Genomic DNA, 19,002 nt, shown 5'->3' with positions numbered 1-19,002 from the left:
TCTCCACCATCCGTTTCTGCTTCTCCATCATCGGTTTCTGCTTCTCCATCATCAGTTTCTGTTTCACCACGATCGGTTTCTGCTTCTCCACCATCGGTTTCTGCAGTAGCTCCAACATTTCTCAGGTATTTAGAACATATTTTTAGCATCCACCAAAAAATGTAAATGTCAGCAGTTGCTGAACTTAGAGACTACAACACTTACAACAAGAAACCACATCCAAGAACTAATCGTTACAACAAAATTAAATTAATGCATTGCATTATCTCCATCAGTTTCTTTCAGTTTTATGAAGCGTTTGCAGAACTGGAGCTGTGTCCCTGAAGTGATACTTGCGGAAGGTCCCTGAGTTCAAGTCCACATGGAAGTCATGTGGTCTCTGGAAGGACCTTGAACGTCTTCATGCGCGCGGGCCAAAATAATTTCAAACGAGCCTTTTATGCGCAGGGTCTCACTCGAGAACCTCAGGAAATGAACTTGTGACCAAACTAAAGAAAGTCTGATCTCTGCTTACATCTCTGCAAACTGAGGAGGACAGAAAAGGAGTGAATTTGACCGAGGAGCTTTTAGTCGGTTGGTGGAGTGAGGGATGGAAACTGACCGCAACCATTTAGAGCAGAGCCAGGAACGAATGGCGTCCAAACTGAGAGCCCCTCCTCCGATGCTGCGGAGTGTGCGATGTGTTCCTGCAAACGATGTTGTCAGCGGTGACACGTACCTGAAAAAAAATTAAGAAAAGTGTCTTTCTTTTATACTATGTCTGGATGGGACAAAATCTGAATTTAGCAACGTGACGAGTCAGCTTCCGAACTTGGTAACACACAATCTTTCCAAGTATATTTAAAATATTTCTGCTGCAAATGTACACATGAAACAAGACCAAACTAGCATACAAGTAACTTCTTAACAGGAAACAGAAGCTTAATTCCTTAATATTAATGAAAAAGTAGGAGTTCCACTGGCAGATTATTTCACTTTTAACATAGGAAAAACGTAACACTTTATTTGAAGGCATGTGCATAAGACTGACATGACACTGTTATATAACATGAAGGAGTCTTCATGAATGTTTATCATGAAGTGTCATTCGGTAAATAATTACACTTTTAATGCAAAGCTGATATTTTTGTGGACTTTTAATGCAGGTTTTAATGTAACTTTGCATTTGATGTGTCAATATTTACCAAATAATGCAATGTCGACAGTGTAATTATCTACCAAATTACAAATAGCTTCTTATAAGTGAAAATATCTGCCAGTGAAACTTTCTTATTGATATTAGAGCAATTATTCATTTAAAACAAGCTCCTACATGTTGCTGAAAAGTTACTTTTAAGTCAGTTTTGTCTTTGAATTTGCACTAGAAACTAGACTTAAAACACTTGGTACTATCACCCTACATGGGGTATCCCAGCGGCTGGTCGCAGGACGAGTTGACCATGTTCCTCAGCGCTTGTTTTGAGTTCTGGATGCTGCCGCGCTCCGGGTTGCGGTTCCGCAGAAACACCAACTCCTGCTGCTGGCCCGCCCATAAACCGCGCACACACTCCTTATTGATCTGCAGCGAGAGATCCGATGAATGTTCAGCATCTTGCTCGTTCCGACAAGGTTAGTCAAAATGTGACGCTGGCCTGACAGTCGAGCAGAATTTATATTATTAAGGCATTTTAGTGAATTATTATGTTAAACTAACAGAAGTAATACAGTAAGAAAATAAATCTTTCATTTTGGTCAAGTTGGTAAATATAGTATACTGCTCTCATTTTTCAGTTTTTATTTAGCTAGCCGCGAATTTCCATGTATTTGAATGGATTTTCATGAGACACAAGTGATACAAATAGAATGAGTGAAAAACATATCAATAACCTTATGTAAATTAAATAATTTTTTTAGATATCTTAGTTGTTTTTTTTTAAATTTTCAATGGTTGAAAATATATATTTTCTAGATATAATCAATATGAAATAACCAGATTATTCTAGTCATGTTTTAAATCATAGCTCAAAGTTTGGCAGATCTAATTCACAGGATCTGTGAAAATCAATGTGCGAGTCTTGCAACATTCTCTCTAGTGGCTTTAGATCTGAACTTTAACTAGGCCATTTTGATATTAGGCGAATCTCCACTCCAGCATTAAGTCCTTCACAGCCTCTAGTCGGGTTTCTTTCCCTGTCTGGTTCCATCAGACAGCTTCCATCACAGCATAATCCTGCCACCACCGTGTCTCACGGTGGCGACGGTGCGTTCAGGGTGCTCGTCTCCGCTACCTTGATGACCTTGAAGCTGAGGTGGCGCTTGTACAGCATGATGATCTTGTACTCGTCTGTGCCGTCGTCGATCATGTGCCTCAGGGTGAGCAGTGTGTCGCGGCTGGACAGCACCGCCTTACGCCAGGCGGGGTCGCTCTCGTGGCAGATCACCAGGCCGCTGCGGTAGTTCGTGATGGCTTCGTACAGGATGGACGCCTCCTCCGTCTCCTCCAGGCACGTGAAGTGGTCCTGCAGGACAGTTCACAGGGAGCGGTGAACCACCGGGGACTCAAATCACCCACAGTAGATTCTTCTGCTGGAGTCGGCTTTACCTGATGCAACTTGAGGCTCATTCTGACGGCAGGTGCCACCACCTTCTGCAGCAGGTCCAGGTCGGTGAAAACCCACTCGTCTTTGGTGGCAATGCGGAAGTCGCCTTTAAACAGGGTGTTGAAGCCGTACAGAAAGGACTCCAGGCTTTATGAAGGAAGAGAAGAAGAAGAAGTTGTTGTTTGTTCCTCAAATAATTAAAGCAGCCACGTTAGAGCTTGAAATGAGGCAATAAAATGTGAGGCAGCCTTTGATAAAAAACTAGACGAAGAAAAAAGCTCCTAGACAACAAAAATCTGTTTCAGTTTTTTTAGGATTTAGCTGTTGGCGCCCTCTTCTGGTCTTTCATTGCGGCTGCAGGAAAGAACTCGGTACAAAGCTCCAATTGTTTAAGGTTGAACTAAAGGAATTCATGATAAATCAAATGAAGCTTCCTAAACATTTTCCAGACCAGAACTGCAGACTTAAATTTCTAAATATTTGCATCAACTTTTGACGAGTCAACACTTTTTTTACCAAATTGGATTTTGGGTATGTTTTGTGAAAACTACCAAGTTTCTTTGAGATACACCCTGGTGGCCAGAGTTTTTTTTTTATTTCTTCTTGTGGCATCTGGATATATTCTGATCCAGATGCCAAAACTGGCTACAGCTCGGAATACCTTTATCCTGTTTGTTAAAACTCCAAGTTGTGATGTGAAAACTCTTGTCTGATCAGTTTAGTTTCTATATTTCATTAATTCACAGCAAAGGTCATTTCTGTCAAATCACTTTTGTTTCAGAGGCTGAGAAATGAGTAGTTACTGTGAACACTTTTATATTTAACCAGAAAACACTAGTGTTCAACTGACCTTACTGTAAAATGTCTTTTTAAAGTTATTCTTGTTCCAATAGGTTAAATATATGCTTCCTAGACCTTTTCGTCCCAAAACAAAGAAGTTTTAGGAAAGTTTCTGTTGTTCTTTTTCATTTTGCCACACAGAATCCTGCCAATTTTCACCAACACATCTATGAAACGTAGTAGTTTATCCATACACGTGCGTCGTCATCTTTTACCTGTTGGACATGTTGTGCGACGCCGTGCCAAGTGACCTCCTTCCCAGGACAGACAGGGCGTAGCACAGCGTCACCAGAGGGGAGTCTTCGTCGCTGTCCACAGGCTAAAACATCAGATTACAAACATAAACAAAACAGCGAATCTTTCGCGAGAAAGACGTTCACCCCCTTGGCGCGCGGGTCGGTCTGTACCGTCTCCATCTTGCTAGCGCAGTGCTGGATCCACTCCAGGTAGACGTTGCAGAAGCTGGCGCGCGTCACCCCCTGCAGGCAGTGGACGTAGTCCTCGTCGATCTTCACGCTGAACACCTGCGGGTCCCGCTCGATGTGGTGCCACTTGGTGTAGGACTGCAGCGCCTCCTGGATGCTGGCGTCCTTCAGCCAAGCGCCCAGCTTGGGCGAGTGGACCAGGTAGTAGATGATGCTCTGCGGGCGGAGACGGAGGGGGAGATGGAGCAGTCGAACCACTTGAACGCGCCCCTCGTCCGGGGCTTTCGGGCCGGAGAGCAAAAACGTACTTTCAGGTAGTAGGTGATGAGCAGCTTTCGGAGGTCGTACACCTGCAGCATGGTGGCGGCGTTGTTCTCGCTGATGCTGTATCCCTCCAGCAGGTACTTGGTGGCCGTCACCTCCCAGGCCAGCCAGCGCAGGTTGAAGGCGGCGTTGCACGACAGCGTGTGAGGCAGGTGGCCCGGCTCGCAGCAGCAGCAGCCGTCGTCCTCCTCCACGCCTTCGGTGATGGCCTCCACCTCCCTCTGCTGGCAGTAGGTGCCTGAGACGACCACACACACACGCACACACACGGGCAGATTATGCACCCTTTCAAATTCAATGAAGTCCAATTCAACTAGAAGTTCTCCGACTGGCTGAGTCTTCACTGCAGATACTAAATCTCACCAAGTATGTTTGGTCTAGTTTCTTATGCACAAAACCTTAGTGCACTTAAAAAAAAAGACAAAACTAATTTACAAGCAACTTTACATCACAACACAGGAGCTTGTTTTAAGTTAATAATACCTTAATTTTGATGAAAAAAGTACTCAATCTGCCAGTGGAACAAGAAATTTGTCTCATTTCATAACTTATACTAAGGGAAAATGTCTTTATTTTCTATATAACTAGCAATTTTTCAGTCCAACTCCTCTGTAAATGTCACAGAGAAGCATAGTTGTATGACGAATGGGGAGTGTTTTAAAGAGCAGGAGCTTCTTAAAGAGACAGAGTCCCAATTTTAAGTTACCAAATTACAAAGTCAAATGTATTATCCGTTATGTGTGATTACACTCTAAAGCACTTTTATAGCAACTGGAGGCAATATAGTTACTTTATTGTGCTGTGATATGGGACTACGTGCCTGGGAAATACATAACACCGCCCCTTTAAGAGTATTTTATGTGGAATGTATTTGACAGACCTGCACTAAATAGTGCATGATCGTAAAGTGTAAAAGAAACAATGATATCCATGTTTTTCAAAATACTCTGATATTCTTAAATAAAACAGCACAACTTTGTTTTGCAAAGAAGAATGGACTAAATAACAGTCCACTGGTGGAGACGGGCAGCTCCGGCAGATTGTTCGCCAATTGCTGCTGCCGCTAGTCTGGAGGAGCTGCGTGAAGAGGTCCAGCTGTACCTCTGAACTCCAGCCCCCTGAGCTGGAAGGTGACGAGGCCGTTGCCGATCTCGATGAGGTGGACGAGGGCGTTGAGGTAGTCAGAGGCCAGGATGAAGCAGTCTCCGGCGCTGTAGTTGCCCCACCGGCCCAGCATGAGATCCCCGCACAGCGAGTGCTGCAGCGAGCGAGTCAGGTACTCGTAAAAAATCGAGTTCAGGTTGTTGTCGTCGCAACCTGAAGGGGGCAGCAGAGAGAAAACGTCACATGTTCTGACAGGATTTAACGGAAGGAGGGGGGGAACGGAGAAGTGAAGAACTACGGCGACCAAACCTGTCTCCTTGTCCACCTGGGACACCAGCCTGCTGTTGGAGTTGTCGATGCGCTTTGTGCTGACAGGAACAGGAAATGGAACAGGATCGTTAGCCATGTTTGTCACTCGGACCTCGCCACAAAAATATTGTGCAAAAATGGTCAATCTGTTCAAGATGGCTTTGCAGACTTCTATTTACAAAAACCTCAAGAAAAAAAAAACTTTCTCCTTCCCTTTTCAATTGTGCAATAATTTCACGTGGAAACCTAAACGATTGCCGCGTATCAGGACTCAAACTGACAACTTTCTCATCAGACCCCAGCTGAGCTCAGGCTGCCAGCGATTTGCCAGCGTCCAGGATTTCATTCTGCCTCTAAACAGCCTCTAAACAGAGAGGCTGTACAACAAAGCCGTCAGAGTATTTTTAGATGCCTCTCGTGGAAATGCTCATAAATAAGTGAGAGGAGACAGAGAAAGATTTGCTGCGTGTCGGTGGTTTGCTCAGCTTTAGAAGGAACTCAGAAGGTATTTTTTTATTTTATTTTTCCTGTTAGCAACTTTCCTATTAGATAAACCAGTTCTGTTCATGAATGCGTAAACATTACATGAATAAATCAGGAAAGGCGTATAAATAAATAAGCTGGCAGGCTTCATAGGACAGCTTTATTCTGACATCTTGAGGCTGTGCCGACAAAACGCCTCTCGGTTCAGTAACAGGCCTCACTTGTAGTTTCGCTCCCAGAACCTGACGGGCCGCGGGTAAGACGTGATGAAGATGGCGCTGCCGAGGAAGGGCGCCAGCGGCGTGTAGAAGATGGTGGTGAGCAGAGTCTGCAGCAGCAACATGGCTGAGTCTGGATGGAAGGAAGTGAAGGGAAGTAAAAAGGTGGAAGCGACGTGTGGGAACTGGGATGTACAGCGAAAAGAAAAGTATTTGCTTCCTTAAAGACTAGTTTCGTTCTTGTTGTTTTGTCAAATGAAAATGTTTCAGATCGGCAAATATATAAAGTGAATTCAGTTTTCAGATACGTGACTCCCTCCATAGTTAAGGCACCAATTAATTGCAATAAAGCACATTTTTGGTTGCAATTTCATAACCCACTCCTGATTGTTCAGCTTTATTTGCTCATTCTGAATAACATTTATGCTTTTATCTGCACGTCTGTTGTTGCCCACGTTTTATTGTCACTCATTGTAACTAGTGTGTATTTGAAGAGCTCAAATACACACATTTTGAACGTTTTGTAATTAACCAACTCAGTTCCTTTAGACTGGATTATGCTATGTTTATAACTAGAGTATTTATGGTAAATTTATTTACTGCACATATATCAGTGTGTGAATGTACTTGCTTTAAGCGCCGCTTTGCTGCTGTTGCACAGAAATTTCCCCATCGCGGGACGATGAAGGATATTTTCATTCCGTTTCTTCTATTGTAAAATCAGAAAATTGTTAAATTGAAACCTGTCAACAACATGAAGTTGGCCAGCTGAGCTCAAAAAGCAACACAACCTACAGAAACTCAAAACAGACGATTAACCTGGAAAGAGTTTCTGGAGCTTTGACGTTCCGGTGAACCGCAGTGAGAGACGATATCCACAAAAAGAAGAAAACATGAAACAGTGGAGAGCTTCTCTAAAAGTGGCAAATACTCCAGATTCTTGTGTGGCCTCTTTCAGGAGGCCACACAAGAATCTAGAGAGAGAAAAAAAAAGCTCTCCAGGTCTCAAAATTTGTGATTCGACAAAAAGCAAGCGACTTCCACGAGAGTGCGCCGAGGTGAAAGTCACAGATCGAAACATCTCAGTTTCCTGTCACAATTTATTTGACGATCTGACTGGAACATTTAAATGTGACTAAACAAAAGGGAAAACAGAAAGCTGTTACGGCGCAGTGTTTGGGGAAGGATACGAGGCACGGCAAAAGGCTGAGCGAAGGCATGGAAGGCGCTTCCCCAGGCGATCTGCCAGGGAGCGATGTAAACCAGGATGAAGTGGAGCTTTAGCAGCAACTCGCGCATCTGGACAGGAAAAAAAAAACAAAAAAAAACAGAAACACACAGTCAGTTTGACGTTAAGTAAAATTTCACTCCTTATACAAAACCCAAAATGAATCTAAAACCTGTTAAGCTACGTGATAAGTTTCTGCCTAGTTTCCCAGCAGGGTTTTCCACTGTATCGGCAGGAATGATCCTCTGCTGCGATGTTGGATAAGATTCTCCTGAGCTACAGGGATATCAGCGAACTGGATTTGGGGGCTGAGCGCGATGAGCAGTCTGACCTCCAGCGTAAACTCACCAGAGACGGGGGTTTTTTTTAAAGGTCGACAGTAAATCCTGGCGTAAGGAGGAAAGTTACAGCCCTGCGACGAGACGTTATGAAGCAGCGCTGTCAAACTCACTTTCATTTTAAGCCTTGTCTGAAAATCTGAATGTTCTTAATTGTGCCAGAAAATATTGACGAAACCAGTTAAATCTGTTAAAACATCAATAAATAGTTGTTCCTAGACGATTCAGAATTACAGATTTTGTGGTGCCAATTTGTTTGCAAGTAACTTTTACACTAACGTATGAGGTTAAATGTGACTTTTTATTACTCGCCATATCAGTTACGGACTATAATTTGACCAATTCTGAGAAAATCTGCATTAAGTCAGAAAAAAAAATGCAGAGATTCATTGGTTTTGTGTGAATTTTGCAGATTTGTGGAAAAACTGGAAGGACTTTCTGATGTAGTTTGGAGTCTAGAGAGCCACTTAAAAAGCTGTGGCAGGCCAGATTCGGCCCCTGGACCTCGAGTTTGACACCCGTTGTTATAAAGGCTTTGCACAAGCCAAATGTTTCTGTATGTGAACGTTTTAAACAAAGTGGGAGGTCGAAGGTCGCCCTTCCAGGCGTGGCCGATTACCTTGTGGAAGACAATCGACATGACGAAGAAGTCCAGCAGGAAGCTCTCAGAGGCGTGCGGACAGTCGAAGTGGAAAAACACGAGCGTGAAGAGAAGCGTGAGGAACTGGAAGCTGGGGTCGCAGAAGGAGGAGCGCAGGAGTTTCAGCCCAGCGACCGTCGTCAGGAGGACGTCGCAGCTGCAAAAAGCAGCGACAGATGAGAGAGGTCAGGCAAGCGAACCGACGGGGGTCGAGCGAGTTTGTTTTCGGCCGCTCACTGGATTCCCAGCTTCTTGCGGTGGCTGAGGGCGAAGCCGTCGTTGGTGAGGGCGCTCAGCACGATAGCGGGGTAGACCAGGTACTTCTCGAAGCACAGCAGCCCCACGTACAGGCGCTCGAACCACATGAGCACGGCGTCCTCTGAAACAGAAGCAGGGAGACAGTTTCGCAGGAGCTCAGAGCCTCCGAGGATGAGAAATATTTGCAAAAATATGCAAAAACCGGGACGTCTTGTACGCTAAATGTTTTGCGGTCGTGTTTATACAGCTCACTTCCAATCAGGTGTTTTAAGTGCTATTTTTGACTTGAAGTGTTTATTTTTTTTCACTGTGTAATGATGACACAACAAACAACTTTATTGATTTTTTTTTTTATTAAAATCTTGTGAAAATGTTTTAAAGCGCTGGACTTTGGATTGTTTTTTGTTTTTCATCAGAAAAAGGTCATTCTCCAATTTCCTAAGAGACTTTTAACCAAATACAGTAAAATTACTGGTTGTAAAAGTAAAAAAACTTCAACTTCTATGAATGATTCTCACCCTGTGTGAATAGAAAACCCACATCGACATCGAAATTGTGCATAAAAAACACCTTTCAATTTAAATAAACCGAAAAGTGAATCATCATTCCACCCTGGAAATGAAAACAGTTCAAGTAAATTAATTCAAAGCCCGAAACGACACAGACCTCTGGGCTCAAACTGGTAGTACTCTTTGGTCTTCAGAACCGGATGAGAGATCCACAACCAAGGGTGATGCTTCCGCAGCTGAGGAATCAGGTAGTGGGTCACGAACCCCACCGTCCCCGCCAGAGCGTACAGCACGATGGTCACGAAGGGCTGCGAGTGAGTTGGAGGAGAGCAAACCTCGTCAGGAAAGGTAAAAAAAAATATTACAGAATAATAAAATATTACAGCACAAAAACAAGTGGGAAGCTGACCTTCAGAGAGAGGAACACAGTGCTCGCCGTGATGGCGAAGGTTAGGATGTAGGCGACGGAGCAAACCACCAAATCCGATAACAGAATCTCCTTCTGCGGATGTAAAAATTTAAAAAAAGGAGGCTCCAATTACCCATAATCCTCTAGAATATTTCACGCTCATACGGTGGGGTTATTTCTGTCTGTTTGTAATTATAGCTTCCCATTTAAGTGCTTCCCAATCCCTGCTAACTCTATAAATGTTGTTTGGAGAGGTCCGTGTCGCAGATTACCCGGTAATCACGTGCGCTTATCAACTGCAAACGCTGCTTTACGCTCTGGGATTATGTGTACCGGTTGTCTGATTGCGGCTACTGTGAGGCGGTACTGATTAGTGTGTCAGTGGGTCCAGTGGCCGGGTGATAAACCCAAACCACCGCGCGTGTCGCTCCGTGGTTACCATGGAGCTCTGCAGTTTCTCGGGCAGCGGGTCTTTGATGTCTGCATCTTCCTCCTCCTCTTCTTCACTCTCCACAAGTGCGGGCATTAATTTGGACTTGATGAGCGATCTGGAAAATAAAAACAAGAGCGCTCACTCCCTTATAACTCGGTCCCCTTTAGTCACATTACAACCAAAGACTTTGGCGTATTTACAAAGTAGCACAAAATAGGAAAATAATATGATCGTGTAGATGATATAGGAGTTAAATTTGACTGCACATGTATTCAACCTACTTTATTGTGACGCTTCTAGTTAAAACCAGCTAAACACACTCACACACACACAAACTCACAGCAGCACAGAGGGGTCGCTGCTCTGCCGGCTGAGGTGATAGGAAAACACAACCAGAAGGCCACAGAAACCAGAGAACAGGGCCGGTGTGTGTTGCTCGTCCCACGGCTCCTATGGACACACACAAATACACACTCACACCTGTCTTTATTCCATATTTTTTTCAACAACTAAGATTTTTTTTCCCTCTAGTTGCAATCTGGTGTGGACCACATGTCGCCCATCTATTTACTTAAAGACGTCCAACTCAGATTAAGATTAATATTTAAGGAAAACATGCAGATTGAATCAGGTCTGAGCTTGCTTTCTGCTTAAAGGGGTGGTATTATGTTATGTTTTATTATGTTTTCCAGTTACATAATGTCATCTTACAGCTCAATCGAGTGATTATGTTACCTTCAGTTGTTATAAAAATGCTATATTTTATATGACTTAAAAGAATTTTATGACTTTGTAATTTAAAGCCTTGAAATTGGGGCTCTGTTTCTTTAAATACTCTTGCTCTTTCTGAAGCTCTGCCCAGTGTTTCTTTGAGAAGTAACTCCTATAATGAGCTCAGTTCCACTAAGTGTTTGCTAATTGCTGATGGCTAGTCTGAAGGAGTTGAACAGAACGCACAGAAGCTTGGAAAGTGCATCTCGGGGAATGGTGGCGATGGTTCACCTTGAGGCGGTTCTAAGTCCAACCAGAACCGGAATGGTTGCCACGGGAGATTAAAGGATTTCTCAAACATGCATGAAAGAATCAAAGCAACACTCCATGAACGTTTTTGATGAGGGAACAAACATTATACCGTGACGTAAATCTCCAAAAAAAGGTCAATTTTACGTAAATGACTTACCTTGAGCGCTCCGAAGCAGAAACCGTACAGCAGAGACAAAGCGACCAGACTGCGGAGGATGCTGTAGATCGCTGAGATGAGACTTGTGGCGGCTGAGGCACACAAATGACATGGAGAACGTGGTGAAAAGCACACAGCAGTCACTAGAAGCAACAACCGAGGAAACTAGCAGGTCGACACCTGTCAGGTAATATTTAATCTTAATTTTTTCTCTGAAATTTTTGTTCCTTATACAAAGATAAGTGCTGGGTTACAGGGTTACAGGGACAACATATTTACTTTTTTGACCCACATAGTCTTTGGCCTACTTCAAACCCACATGCACACTTGGTGGTGACCCATATTAAACCCAGATTTGAGGCTAGTCTCTATGGTAACACATAAACAATGTGGACTTAATACTTGTCAAAGCGTGCGTGTTTATGGCTTATTTTTCTTCTTGATGCTTTTAAAAATATTTTTGTACTTAGAGCAGAAAGTATTGTATTCACCTGTGCTCTATAAACAACGTTATTATTCATCACCCTCCACAAATATTAGCATTGTGTAAAGAAAACATGCTGGGCGGTGAGCACCAAGTGGCAGGAATCGCCAAAGTTTCAGTAGTAGTTGCTCTAGCTTCATATATTGTTATACAAAGGGGTTTTTCTGCATAAATCTGGGATTACCGACATGAGAATTATAATCTGACAATGACACAAGGTCACTGTCGGGATAAATCTGACCAACCCACACTCTCAGAGGTTTGATTAATTTGATGCAGCCGGGATTTGTGGCGTAATATTGTCAACATACAACAGAATGTGGCAAAACACGATGAGAAAAACGCCTTTAAGCTCAACTCTGAGACGTTCATTCATCGCCAGTACTGACCCGTTCCTCCAAAGAAGTGCATGTCAATCTGCTCCAGCAGGTAAATGGTAAAGGTGTTGATCTGAGGGAAAAGGCCCACCAGGAAGGCGAACGGGAAGCAGTAGGTAAAACCTGGTTCATGCGCAAAACAAACATTTCTTAGTAATTAGCAGAAATAAAAGCCTTTCTTTTTTTAAAACAGGAAATGAGTTTGAAGCAAACAAAACTACAGCATTTTTATGATCTGCCCTTTTACCAACTAGGACGTCCCTAACGAAGCTCAGCACATCGTAGCAGATGATGGTGACTCCGTACAGAGTGGAGACCGGCAGGTCCTTCCTCCTCAGTAGCTGCTCCAGCAGCCAAATCAGAGCACAGAAAATACAGAAGTAGGCTGCTCGACTGTAGGCCACCAGCTGGTTGTGACCCTGAACACACACACACACATTCATGTGTTTGTTTGTAATACCTTGTGGGGACCATTTTCCTGACACATGCTACATTGTGGGGACCCACTGCTCCTTGTGGGGACCGAATCCTGTTCCCCCACAAGGGGACATGCTGTTTTTGGCTTAGGGGTTAGATTTAGGACTAAGGTGTGAATTGAGTTTTGGTTAGGGTTAGGTATGATAGGGTTAGGGTTAGGTATGTTAGGGTTAGGGTTAGGTATGATAGGTTAGGGTTAGGTATGTAATGGTTAGGGTTAGGATAAGGGTAAGGTTTAGGGTTTAGAAATGAATGGAAGTCAATGGAAAGTCCCCACAAACATAGCCACAGGTATACAGTAACACATATCAAACAGGAAGGATGTTTACTCATTGTTAAGGCGTTGTGGGGTTTTTTTACATTTGCTTTGACAGAAACGGAACCTGAAGCCAGAAGGAGGTCGTCTTTAGTAAATATAACTTCAGTGCTTTGAAATAGATTTATTTTTAATTGTGGTGTCAAATATCTAAGGCAGAAAAAGAAGCAAACAGAGAGAGCGACATGCAGGGTGTTCACGTGTTTCTAGGGTTTTATCCTCTTCTCTGTTTTTTTGTTTTGTAATATTTCAGAAAGAAACGGCAGACTCACATGCGTTGGTGACGCAGCATCTGGCTGGACGCTCTGGAAGAACAAACAAACTGTACTTCAGCTAAGACAGAACGCCTCACAGGGTCAAGCAAAGGTCAAGGCTGAGAGTTGGAGCTTACTGATTTAAACATTCAAAACAATGAATGAAATTCCAAATTCAGCAAAAGGCAGCAGCTAATAAAAAGCATCCAAATGCAATGGTTTTAATAGTAACATCAGAGCAAAGCAGCTAGCTCATTTCCTTCCTCTTGTCTGCACCTCGGTTCAAATTAAGCCTTTGCAAGTTTTCAAAATGTGACACCACACAAAAAGATTTATTTCTGTAAAAAAAAAAGTAATGCTAATTTGTTCAAACGATAGAAAAAAATGTAACAACTTCTGCAAGGAAGCAAAAGAAAAATCACACACAACAAATAGTTCGGCTCCCAAAACTGACCCCTGTGGTATACCACAAGTGATATCAAGACATACTAACTGGTAGATGTCTGTCTGCACAAAATGTTGACCCAAAAACAAACCCTTGATACTATGTATTTGAGGTTTGCTGAATAATATTTCCAGGTATGATTGAATTAATTTCAATGAGAAAGAATCTACTCAGAATTCAGACTGTTTTTGCTTTTAAAAATCCCTCAGTTTGCTCATGGTACAATCATTCGATCCTGAATAAAGTATAGTTAAAATGCGTTATTAAAACTCCAATGCGATATTGCACATGCAGTATAATCACAAACCTGCTCTGCAGCCTGACACAACTCCACCATACGACCCTGTTTACCTTCAGCAAGGAGTACTGGCAGCTAGCGATGACCAGGCAGAACTGGAAGACCCAGAAGTCCTTGAAGCATCCGTGGTTGAGAAGCACAAAACCCAGAAAGGAAACCAGGAAGGCCATGAAGACCGCCGCGATGTTCTCCAGAAAATCCTGGTTTCTTTCGGAAAACAGCACATGGAAAGGAAGAGGGACGGGTCACAGCAGTGGCGCCGCTTGTCACAACTGACCAAAGCAGATTAAAGCACAAACACTGTCGCCTGTAGAGTATGTAAGATCTGATCCAAGAGATTTTGGGAGTTACCTGTCCAAAAGCGCGAGCAGGGTCAGACGGTCATACAAAACACTGACCCACTTCCCGGGTAACAGCTGGAGTTTGTAATAAACCTTTCGCGTCGGCTTCTCCTGCGTGGACGTCTCCGAAGATTCATCCAAGGAGTCTTCCTCCTGCCATAGAAAAAAATCAAAAACATGAACATATTCAGAACCTGGTTATCTTTTAATGAGGAACAACAGAAAGTGTCACAATGTTCTAGAGTGTGGATACAACATGTTTGTTCTTCATTTAGTGAAAATACTTAGGACAGGCAGAGCAGCCAGAAAATGTTTACAAGCATATAAACATTCCAGATGATTCTAGACTCAACTTCTTGGAATAAAAAAAGGAAGGAGGGAAGGAAAACTGAAAAAGCAGAGGGAAGGATACAGGAAGTAAAGAATGTAAGGAAATAGTCACAAGGAAGAAGAAAGCCAAAGACAGAAAAAAGAAAGAAAGAAAGAAAGATTCAAAGAAAGAGGACACATCAGTTAATCACTTTGTAAAAGGAGGAAAGTGAGTAGATAAAATAACAGCAATAGCACTGTTAGATACTTTTTATTTTCCTATAGTTCTAGTTAGTATTTGAAAAAGAAGATGAAGACCGGAAAGATCTCTGGGTGCGTCCTCCGTGGCCGCAGCCTGTGAGCGGGAATGATGCGTCGCTGGAAGGGGCAGTCGGTGTGAGCGCCCGCAGCGCCGTCCTGACACTCCGAGTTGGACGAAGTCGACAGCAGGTCGCTGAAGAACAAACAGATTACACTGTAACCATGGCAACACGTAAAGACTGTTAAAGAGAGCCACCAGCGGACACATGGAGGAAGGCGCTCAGATCACAGGAGACCAGAACAGAACTTTTGGGCCACAAGCCAAACACTACGAGTGAAGAAAAGTGAAAAACTGGATGTCACCTTGAACACACCATCCCTACTGTTGAGCACGGTGGTGGCAGCATCAAGCTGTGGGGATGTTGTAGAGTGCAAAATATGTGAAACTTTCCAACAGGTAAAAAAAAAAAAAAAAAAGCACTCCATACATTCAGATCTACAATGTGTCCAAAATGTGGCGCCTGGGCCACATTTTGGACTGGGCCATTCGGGCCATTCGGAGCCCTCGGAATGATTTTGTGTGGCCGGTGGGTGTGATTCAAATCTCTTTTCAGTTTTTTGGGGATTTTAAATGTATCTTTTTTCACTTCAGTGAAATATTCTGTTTAGGGTATTATTGAGCAGATTAAAAAAGAAATAATGTTTTGCCATTATTTGAGTTTTTATTTATTTATTTATTTTTTAAAGAGAATAGATATGGTTCTGTGGGCAACGAGTTCTCTGATCTTGACAATTTTGGCCCGGGTGGCAAAAAGGTTGAATCCCAATGGCTGAGAACAAAGTCCAGACCTGAAGTAAATTATTTATCCATTAGCAAAACTTTAAAACTGACATCAAAGCCTCAGCTATTTTGAACGGAACAACAGGGCAACAATTTCAGACTCAATATACAAAAATGCACAATGTTGGTCCATCACATAAAATTACAATGGAATACATTGAATTTTGTGGCTGTGGCGCAACAAAGTTCGAATGGTACGAATACTGCGACATGCAGAAGGTTGGAAAAAATGAAAAGTTAAACGTCTCAAGACGACCAGGTGGACATGCAGGTGGAAATGCGTCAGAACAACGAGGGAAACTTGCGCGGTGAGGAGAGCTCGGTGCATGGAGGGGAATCAGCGGCCTGCGTACCACATGTTGCCTGTAATGAGCTCTGCTCCCAGCGGCAAGTTGAGGGCTCTCTCTGCGTACAGCTTCCGAGGTCTGTCTCCTGATCACACAAACACAGACACGTTCAGATCGTCGGACGTCTTCCTGTCTGGATGTGAGATCACTGGTGAGCCATTCGGCTGAACACGTTGGAAAATGCTACTTTATCCGCCCGCTTTCTGAAGCCGGGAATTAGATGTAAAACACATTGAATGCACGGATGTCAGTTTTACAGATGAAAACACTGTCCGGTTCTTACTGTGCACAGTGTGGAAGGTGTAGGCCTCTTCTTTACAGGTGGCCTCAGGTCTGCAGATGACCTGCAGCATGGAGCTCTCAGACTGAGAGGTCTGAGATGGGAGGGAGTCGTAGTCCGGATCCTTGTCTCTGTCCGTCTGCGGACTACGAGAGGAAAAACAGAGCTCTTTGTGTGAATCCGGCTGGTATTTTTTGCTAACTTCACGAGCACGCCTACCTGTCAGGAGAGACAATGGGGATGTGCGTGGGCTTTATAGCTTGCGGTGGGTTCGTTGGGAGACTGGTGGGTGGTTTGGGTCGCTCTGATTTGTTGTCAGTGCTGGTGTCTGTTGCTGCTGGATCCGGCCCTAGAGCTGCACTCCGATTATCTGAATACAGGAGAGAAGGAGATACCAGCTTTTGTTATTTTGGTTTTCTTTTCCTCTGCAAGCATGCAAGCTCTAATGGATTAGAGCTGACAGTATAGCATGCAAGCACTATCTTTTGTTTAGTGGTTTAACCTTCTTCTTCCTCTTCAGGATCCACTTTCTGTTTGCTCTTCTTCTCCTCCTCTTCCTGTGCGTTCCCTCCTCTCATACTGAGGGAACCGAGCAAGGAAACAAACTCCAAGAAGTTGGACTCATTGGGAATCTGGCCTTCTTTTGCCTCCAGGTCGGATTTGGAGCTGGTCATTGTGGTCTGGTGAAAAGGCAAAGCAGGTTTGAGTGTATTTCACAGATGGATGGCGTAGACAGAAGAGTTCATTTAACGTACTATGTTTTGTGAGCGGTCCGAAAGGAGGACGGCGTCCTTCCCGCTGTCCATGCTCAAACCTCGGATGTGGGTCCTTCCTCCCGGCCCGTAGCGGCCCACCATCGCAGGCAGACGCAGGAACCCCTGTGAGTCCGCAATCGGCTCCAGGGGGTCCGTGTCGTCTGGGTGGGAGCGGACGTCAACGCCAGACGAGCTGTTGTCGTTGGTCAGCTGCGGGCTGGGCGTGCCGTCTTCGTTCATCAGCAGCCCGCCCTGCTCCTGCTCCAGGTCCGGGCACTCCAGCGTGTTGGACTCTGAACTCATCGTCTCTCTGCATAGGTGAAACTCTTCGCTTTGGCTCGTGACCTGCTGCGGCTGTCTGGGGTTGAGCTCGTCCTCCGAGCCCGTCGCCTCCTCTCCCTCCTCGGGGGAGTCGAAGGTGATGACGGGGATCTTGATGTGACATTCTCCCGCGTCCTTCTGAGCCTTGTGGGGCACAAACAGGGACACGTCTAATGCAAATGGACTGAACTTATGCAATCATTTTGACCATTCGCACTCACAAACACACAATTATACACTGACACACAAATTGGTAGGCAATTTGGCACATCGAGTTGTGGTAGGCGGAAGCTGGAATCGAACCTACAACCTTCCGATCACAAGACGATTACTCTACCCACAGAGTCACAGTCGCAAGAAGCCCTAAATGGGGCAAACCCCTGGACAAAACAAACCACGACCACATGTTTGACCACAAATTGTGATTCTCGAACCCGGAGTCCTCTTGTTGCTAGTCGATGTTTTGTAGGCGACGGCGCTGCCTGCGTCGTACCTGAGCGTTCTCCAGCAGGCTCTGCTTGACGCTCTCCTCCAGCTGAGCAGCCGTCTGGGGGTCACAGCTCATGGTGATGATGATCTTCACTGTGTCGCTGTCGTCCAGGTGGGCCGACCCCAGACCGGGACTGGAGTTATCGACCAGAACCACCTCGATCTCATCGGAACAGTACGCCTCCTCCTCTTCTAGCTCAGCCTAGAGAGCAGAACAGGAAAGGAGAGGGAACGTCTGAGTGAATAATGAGGTTGTTTTTCTTTTTCCCCACTTCAAAAACCCTTAATATAACAACATGAGGAGCCCACCTGCGGAGGAAACTCTGTGATGTCTATGGAGTCGCCCTGGTCATCCTTCGGAGTCCCCAGCGAATTATTGTTGGCGTCCGAGTTCTCTTTCTGGCCCTCGCTGCCTTCCTCGCTCTCATCTTCACTTCCCTTTGAAGGCGGCAAACCTTCATCCACCGTCTCCCTGTCTGCAGCCTCGTCATCCTCCCTTTGCTCCCTCCTGTCCTGCTTTAAGTTTCTCTCCGGAGACGTTTCCTCTCCTGTCCGACTTCCCATCGAAGATCTCTGAACATCCCCTCCTTCTTCCGCAGCAGCTCCATTTTCGGCCAGCTCTGCTTCCTCCCTTGCGGATCGTGACGGGGACCTCTGCTGGGCCTGCAGCAGTGGGGCGTCCTGGTCCGGATTGGGGCTGGAGAAATCGTCGGGGGACAGTTCAGCGTCTTCCCCCACGGCTCGCTCTGCCACAGCAGCGTTGCCACGGCCTGAACAGAAAACAAACCAGACTTAAACTTGAACAGCACTCTGTAATCCTACAGTTATTCACGTAATTGTAGAGAGGCTCTGATTTCTCTTTAAGAGCTATAAAAAGACAACAAAAACTTTTTTTTCAACTTTCAAGATGGATTGAAGATTAAACTGCCAAGATAAGACAGAAATATGTCAAAAACTTCCCAAAATAACAGAGCATACAAAAGCATCTTCTGTCCTTCTTTAAGAGAGAAATTATAACTCAACATTTTATTTCCATTCTTTTTCATAGTTTATGTTATTTTTGGACCATATTCATTTTTTTCTATAAGATTATTCTTAAATATAAAAAATAGCTGTGTCCAATTTGATAT

General features: G+C 44.3%; 2 protein-coding genes across 7 annotated transcripts in view; both read right to left on the bottom strand.

Moving 5' to 3' along the window:
• Nucleotides 1–282, bottom strand: part of LOC108166959 (uncharacterized abhydrolase domain-containing protein DDB_G0269086-like) — a 1,514-nt gene extending 1,232 nt beyond the window's left edge. The window contains exon 1 of one of the 4 annotated variants that reach the window (XM_017308987.1): nt 1–282. In XM_017308987.1, the coding sequence (XP_017164476.1) occupies nt 1–118 (118 nt within the window). In that variant the 5' untranslated portion in view covers nt 119–282. The other 3 variants (XM_017308986.1, XM_017308985.1, XM_017308988.1) reach the window with 3 other exon arrangements.
• Nucleotides 1–19,002, bottom strand: part of pcnx2 (pecanex 2) — a 28,715-nt gene that overhangs the window by 3,661 nt on the left and 6,052 nt on the right. For 2 of the 3 annotated variants that reach the window (XM_008429194.2, XM_008429196.2), the window contains exons 5-35: nt 18,182–18,642; nt 17,877–18,074; nt 17,063–17,527; nt 16,810–16,987; nt 16,527–16,677; nt 16,311–16,453; nt 16,034–16,112; nt 14,897–15,032; nt 14,280–14,422; nt 13,982–14,135; nt 13,204–13,236; nt 12,386–12,557; nt 12,151–12,261; nt 11,278–11,369; nt 10,438–10,547; nt 10,104–10,212; nt 9,665–9,757; nt 9,413–9,563; nt 8,726–8,867; nt 8,468–8,645; nt 7,473–7,581; nt 6,286–6,415; nt 5,582–5,640; nt 5,270–5,485; nt 4,153–4,406; nt 3,827–4,060; nt 3,635–3,738; nt 2,582–2,726; nt 2,268–2,498; nt 1,401–1,558; nt 602–718 (exon numbers count right to left, since the gene is read on the bottom strand). In XM_008429194.2, coding sequence (XP_008427416.2) covers nt 602–718; nt 1,401–1,558; nt 2,268–2,498; nt 2,582–2,726; nt 3,635–3,738; nt 3,827–4,060; nt 4,153–4,406; nt 5,270–5,485; nt 5,582–5,640; nt 6,286–6,415; nt 7,473–7,581; nt 8,468–8,645; nt 8,726–8,867; nt 9,413–9,563; nt 9,665–9,757; nt 10,104–10,212; nt 10,438–10,547; nt 11,278–11,369; nt 12,151–12,261; nt 12,386–12,557; nt 13,204–13,236; nt 13,982–14,135; nt 14,280–14,422; nt 14,897–15,032; nt 16,034–16,112; nt 16,311–16,453; nt 16,527–16,677; nt 16,810–16,987; nt 17,063–17,527; nt 17,877–18,074; nt 18,182–18,642 — 5,056 coding nt within the window. The remainder of the gene's footprint in view (nt 1–601; nt 719–1,400; nt 1,559–2,267; nt 2,499–2,581; nt 2,727–3,634; nt 3,739–3,826; nt 4,061–4,152; nt 4,407–5,269; nt 5,486–5,581; nt 5,641–6,285; nt 6,416–7,472; nt 7,582–8,467; nt 8,646–8,725; nt 8,868–9,412; nt 9,564–9,664; nt 9,758–10,103; nt 10,213–10,437; nt 10,548–11,277; nt 11,370–12,150; nt 12,262–12,385; nt 12,558–13,203; nt 13,237–13,981; nt 14,136–14,279; nt 14,423–14,896; nt 15,033–16,033; nt 16,113–16,310; nt 16,454–16,526; nt 16,678–16,809; nt 16,988–17,062; nt 17,528–17,876; nt 18,075–18,181; nt 18,643–19,002) is intronic. The other variant, XM_008429195.2, reaches the window with a different exon arrangement.

The sequence above is a fragment of the Poecilia reticulata genome, linkage group LG15, assembly GCF_000633615.1.
Source record: "Poecilia reticulata strain Guanapo linkage group LG15, Guppy_female_1.0+MT, whole genome shotgun sequence".
In the NCBI taxonomy this organism is placed as follows: domain Eukaryota; kingdom Metazoa; phylum Chordata; class Actinopteri; order Cyprinodontiformes; family Poeciliidae; genus Poecilia; species Poecilia reticulata.
The sequence above is the reverse complement of the archived record's forward strand: the minus strand, read 5'-3'. Positions and strand labels throughout refer to the sequence as shown.